At 41.2% G+C, this 6,362-nt stretch overlaps 1 protein-coding gene across 1 annotated transcript in view; it reads right to left on the bottom strand.

Moving 5' to 3' along the window:
- ENTPD1 (ectonucleoside triphosphate diphosphohydrolase 1) overlaps positions 1–6,362 on the bottom strand; it is a 93,128-nt gene that overhangs the window by 5,003 nt on the left and 81,763 nt on the right. The window contains exons 8-9 of the mRNA XM_015559390.1: positions 5,055–5,171; positions 259–396 (exon numbers count right to left, since the gene is read on the bottom strand). Coding sequence (XP_015414876.1) covers positions 259–396; positions 5,055–5,171 — 255 coding nt within the window. The remainder of the gene's footprint in view (positions 1–258; positions 397–5,054; positions 5,172–6,362) is intronic.

Consider the following 6,362-nt stretch of genomic DNA (forward strand, 5'->3'; position numbering starts at 1 on the left):
AGCCAAGACCTCCATTCACAGCCACTCATCCCCTTCTTCACAGTGAGTTTTCAGATTGTTCATCTTTGAAGCTACACTCAACAAAGCCCCGGAGGGTTTGGCACAAAATGCCAGCTTGGGTTAGAAGTGAAGTGGTAGAACAGGACATCAGGCAAAAACTTAAATCAGGTTGACTCCTACCTCTTTCAAACCCAAAGCTACTTCAGTCACAGCCCAATCTCATCACCCCACCCCCAACCCACCAAGTACCCAAATTACCTCCTCCATGAAATGAATATCCTTCCAGGAATCAGGTGTGAAATGATAGCCCCCAAAAAGGAGAGTGATAATGTAGGTTCCGGAAAAGCAGTATTCGCTCAGGTACTTCTCCTTCACATCACCAAACTGTGTCTTCAGCTGTAAGTGAAGTGAAAAATATATCATACTTGTACAACAGGCACTTCTCCACTTCGTTTTCAGTTGATCTATTCTAGAGAGAGGAGAGCCCCAGCTCATGCAGACCTGCAAGTTGGCCTCTCCAGAGGGCTTGGGGAGTGGTGCTGCACTCCTTCAGTGGGTGCAGGGGTTTATAGTTCAGAGTCTGTTTAGGGAACTTTTCCTCTAAGATTCTATGCGATAGTAACAAGAACTCCAGGAAAGAAGTTGTTTCTGTTTAGTAGGCCAGAAACACTTTCATCCCTCCTAAAACTTGCGTTGCACCATTAGATTAGCATGTTAAAGGTGTGAAAATTCTTGCATAAAAGAAATTCATTAATCTTCGTTTACTCAGAATTTTCTATATGCTCTTGACCAGTCTGATTCAGAGCCTCTATATGCATCTTAAGGAAATAGTGTCATAAAAAGCCACCCAGTTTAATCTCTGGACTAGTAGCATCAGCATCCCCTAGGACAGTGGTTCTCAACCTTCCTAATGCTGCGACCCTTTAATACAGTTCCTCCTGTTGTGGTAACCCCCAACCATAAAATTATTTTCGTTGCTACTTCATAACTGTAATTTTGCTACTGTTATGAATTGTAATGTAAATATCTGATATGCAGGATATATTTCCATTGTTACAAATTGAACATAATTAAAGCATAGTGATTAATCACAAAAACAATATGTAATTATATATGTGTTTTGCGATGGTCTTAGGCGACCCCTGTGAAAGGGTTGCGACCCACAGGTTGAGAACCGCTGCCCTAGGAACTTACTCCTCACCCAGAACAGCCAACACAGAATGTGATCACGTACATAGTAATGTTTGAGAAACAGCTGTGGAATACAGTGGGAAGCATTTTGCTCAGGATTGCTGAAAGTGCTAACATCTCACCTGCTGTCCCTCTGTCCTTACCTAACTTTTTCTTTTTGCACCTGAGTCATGCATGTGCTTACTTACTCTACTCCTGAAAGATTTTAACAGCTACCTACCACCCTTGCCTTTGCCTAGTTGTTGTGAATATGTGCCCTTATGCTCCTCTTCTCCCCTCGATTAAAGTCAACAGGCGAGGACATGGCTAGCTCAGCTCCAGTTATTTCTTCTCTGCCCTATTCCTCAGCCCTTGAAATAGGCATTCCCTCCCATGTACACCCTAGGAAGAGAAAGAACTAACATTTTTTAAGCACATACCAGGAACTATACCAGATGTTGTATATGTAGGACCTCTTGGCTGCCTGCCTGTCCTGCTTTTGCTCAGATTTCTCTCCCCTCACAAGGAACGTCCTATCTCTAAACCCTAACTGGTAGCTGGAGTCTGTTTCTCACTTAGCTCCTGCCAGCCCTCAATCCCTGGAAAACTAATTCCACACTTGATTCCATGCTTGCTTTGTCCTGCTCTGATGGAATTCTTCGAATGACCCAGCTTGGAACCTTCCTTTTTTATTACAGTCTTGAAATTACTCTTTGATCAACTCCTCTGCATATGACGTTCTCCTGAGACCTTGGTGTGATATCAATTGACTTCGCCTTTCCAGGTCCCTGCCCCTTTCTGTCTGCACTTTGCTTTTGCTTTGTCAAAAGACCTCTTTTCCCATTTGATGTAGTCTTGGCAGGCCTGTCAAACCACCGCTATGGGATACAGAATTCCACACATCCACTGTTGCAACCTCAGAGGCTCTTAAAGGCTTGCTTGTCCCTTGGGGGAATGCTATTTTGGCCTAATTTCTCTGAATTCTTCAACACTTCTATCCCCTTCTTCCTTCTAGGGCAGGGGTTCTCAACCTGTGGGTCGCGACCCCTTTGGGGGTCGAACAACCCTTTCACAGGGGTCACCTAAGACCATCGGAAAACACATATAATTACATATTGTTTTTGTGATTAATCACTATGCTTTATGTTCAATTTGTAACAATGAAATTGGGGGTCACCACAACATGAGGAACTTCATTAAAGAGTCATGGCATTAGGAAGGTTGAGAACCACTGTTCTAGGGACTGTACATTGGCTATGCAGTCTAACTTGCTGAGGACTAATTACGATACAGGCTAACAATATAGAAGCCAAAGTCATCTACCTAGTTCATCAATCCAGAATTGATCATGTTATTGTTTTTTTCAGTTACAGTTGACATAAAATATATTAGTTTCAGGTGTACAACATAGCGATTACACATTTATGTAACTTACAAAGTGATCACCCCAGTAAGTCTAGTACTTACCTGACACCATAGGTAATTATTTTAATATCATTGACTATTTACCTGTGCTGTACTTTACATTAAGACAGTTTGTATTTCTTCATTCCATCGCCTTTTACACCCCTAACGTTTGTGCATTTAATACTAAGTGCTCTCCAAATAGGGCGATGGTTCACCCTCTTTTACATTTTATTTCCCCTGCCAAAGTAAGGACAGGCAGTACGGTTATAGAATTATAAAGCAGCTAGCCCACCTTTCAGTACATAATATATGCTTAACAATTGTCTGCCGAAGGTGTCTAGAAGGACATTCCCAAACTAAAGTCAGACGGGTATCAGTCCTTCCTCATGTTGAAGTTAGCAGGAAAAGAAGAAAAGAGTTACCCCATAACAGAATATTTCACACTCACACACACACACACACACACACAATGCTTTCCACACTGATGGACAATGCAATTAGAAAAAACACTGGGTCATAACACCCATCTCAGCATTCTAGGCTCTGGGTGAGGGTCTGGGTCTCACTCACCTGCAACTCCACCCCCACCCACCCTGTATTCCCACATCCCTCCCCACCAAATGTTTCAGAATTTCTCACAAATGCAGGTTTTCCTGACCTTGCTTCCAGGGCCTCAGCCTCTGAGCAATTCCTCATGTGACTTAATTGAGTAGACCTGCAGGTCTGCAACCAAATGTAAATGTAATCTGAGGAAATAAAAAGTGGATGAGCCTGGCTGGCATGGCTCAGTGGTTGAGCATCAACCTATGAACCAGGAGATCACAGTTTAATTTCCAGTCAGGGCACATGTCCTGGTTGTGGACTCGATCCCCCAGTGTGTGTGCAGGAGGCAGCCGATCAATAATTCTCTCTCGTCATTGATGTTTCTATCTCTCCCTCTCCCTTCCTCTCTGAAATCAATAACATATTTTTTTAAAATAAAGTGGATGAGAGTAAGGAGAGAAATCTGACAGAGCTTTCCTTTGGAACATGAAGTAATTTTTTTTTTTCAAAGTGCAGCCTAAATTTACTTTCTTGGCAGCCTGATGTCTAATTTCCACAACTTCAAGGTCTTCCTCCACAGATCATCATCAACTGCAAAATGCCTCCCCTAACTGTTTTGTAAGGTGTTGGGGCATATTTGAGCAGGTCTTTTGAAAAGCCCTGATTACCCTTTCTTTAACTCAGACAAAATACCTAAGGAGAATTCCAAACCTCCAGGCTCTTGCACAACCTTCCTTTCCCCTTTGTCAGTGCAGATGGGAACAGCATCCATTTTTAGTTAATTACATTTTTTCAGAATGAAATCATTCACTTTTGCAACTGTGTTAGCTTAAAACAGCCGCTGTTTTGCACTACTCCTAGATGATGTCTTTTTTAAAATCAGAGTAGACCCCATAGCTCTCTTCTTCCTGGAAACTTTCATCAAATAGTGCCAAATCTTGAATGACTCAGTGCCTCAGACAAGAAAAAGTTTGTGCTTTCAAATTTATGAGTAAGTAGGAGATATCTGGACCTAGGCAGTGGTGTCTGTGGCAGGTTCTGTGAATTGCCCATCTTTCTTGCTAATAAAACTCTTTTTTGGGTGTTTGGATAGGGGAGTGAGTGACAACATGCCCAGGTCCAGGAAGCAGCTCAGTGATGGATCTAAGACTCTAAACCAGTCATAAAATCCTGCACCCTGTTTTCCCAGCCAGTCTTGGCCAATGAGAGATATAAGAGAAACTGTTAAGGAGCCTCTGGGATAGCTTCGCTTGCTATGAAAAGGGACAGACATATCTGGCTCTACCCTTCTTCTGACCTTGAACATAGCTGCAATCCCTGAAGCTAGATCTTGTGTCCATCAGAAAATAGACATAGCCCTGGCCAGTGTTTTTGGTGGTTAGAGTATCAGCCCGAGCACCAAAGGATCTCAGGTTCGATTGATGGTCAAGGGCACATACTAGGGTTGCAGGTTCAAGCCCACCCCCATCGGGGTATGTGCTGGAGGCGACCAGTCGATGTCTCTCTCTCTCACATTAATGTTTCTCGCTCTCCATCTCCCCCCTCCCTTCGACTCTTTCTCTAAAAATCAATGGGAAAAATATCCTCAGGTAAGAAATAACAGAGAGAGAGAGAGAGAGAGAGAGAGAATGAAAAGAGACATAACAACAGAACTCAAGAATGGTTGAGATAGAGTCAAATTGCTGACCCCATGCCAGCAGCTGCCTACCACCAGACCTCACTTTAGGTGAGAAAAATAAGACCTTGTTTTAAGCTACTGAATGCCAAGTTATCAAGAAATGCTGATGAACTCACTTCTGAATGCACCATTTGGACTTCCCTAACATGTTTCCTGTATTGTGGTCAAATTAGCACGACTTAAAGGGCAGACTCACATGCTCCTTGTTGTCAAGGACATAGAACAATGGTAACAAATGCTATTTCTAGTTACTTACATCTTTCCAAGGCCGAGAGCAGAAATTTTCCATCCTGTCAGTTATGTCTTCCTGAGAGAGGTGTTCCTCTGATGTGAGATTTAAAAAATTCATCACATAGTAATAAGCTGAAAATGCCTGCAAAAGAAAAATGCAGTTTTGCAATGTCCAGGACAGAGGGACGCTGAGTCCCTTTCCAGAAGGCCATACCCTTAATGAAGGTACCTAGAAATCTTTGCTGAGTCAATTCACAGGGTTTTTGATATTTCAAACCCTAGCAAAGGGGTCACTTTGCTGCTGGCATGCATTTCTAAGCCAGCTGGTAGCTAATTTTCTCTAATTTTAATGGGAGAGTCAGGGAGAAAGAAATATGGGGGAAAGAGGAGATAAGAAAAAAGAGAGGGAGAGGTTACAAAAATCCCATCTTCAAAATATTTTATATGATTTTTTAAATAAATAAAAACTGGAAAATTCTATATAAGGGTATTAAGTCTTATCTCTGAATGGCAATTATAAGGTGTTTTTGTATTGCTTCCTTTAAATAGTCAATCTTTAACAAATATTTATTGCAGATTTATCATGAGTTAGGCACCCCTGAAAAGTTTATACAAATCATTATCATAAATGAGAACTATAGAAAAAGTTAAAAGTTGAAATGAGTGAAAAAGGAGACATTTGATTAAAATAACCTAAATTTTATCACTTAGAGACAATTAGTATTAAATGTGATATAGGAAAAAATATTTTACCTCCATCCTAATACATACATCTAATTTTTATCATACTTTATATCACCCTATAACTTCACTTTGTACCCTTTTAATATAGTATGTATTTAAAGAGGAAAAACTAATTGAGCAGAGCTTCTACATGAGATATCTGAAACCTTAACTCTGGTGTTTTTTCCCTTTCCCTGAAGGATGCCAGTGTTTAGGAGAAATCATTTTGGAGGTCGTAAGAGCATGTCATTTGCTTATGTATGCCAGGCCGAGTCACAGAGTCCACTGTGCATATTGGAGAGGAGTAAAAAGGTTTCCCTTTGCTAGCAGTATTTGGATTAGAGAGTATATTTTGCCTTCTGTAAAATTACTGAAGTAGAAGTGACTATAGAAAGAAAATGTGATTCTCAAACAAGCCAAGTGCATTCCTGTGTAATTTTCATGGGCAGAGATACAGGTGGGCAAAGAACAGGCTGTTGGAGGGTAAAGGATAGGAGTTAGCAGGGACCCCCATGGGGGCTCAGTTATGACTCAGAGAATAGGAAAATTGTCTTCTATCAGACAGGTTCATGCCAGCTTTTTAACAATTGCATTTAAAAAGATATTCATA

Source organism: Myotis davidii, unplaced genomic scaffold (assembly GCF_000327345.1).
Source record: "Myotis davidii unplaced genomic scaffold, ASM32734v1 scaffold332, whole genome shotgun sequence".
In the NCBI taxonomy this organism is placed as follows: Eukaryota; Metazoa; Chordata; class Mammalia; order Chiroptera; family Vespertilionidae; genus Myotis; species Myotis davidii.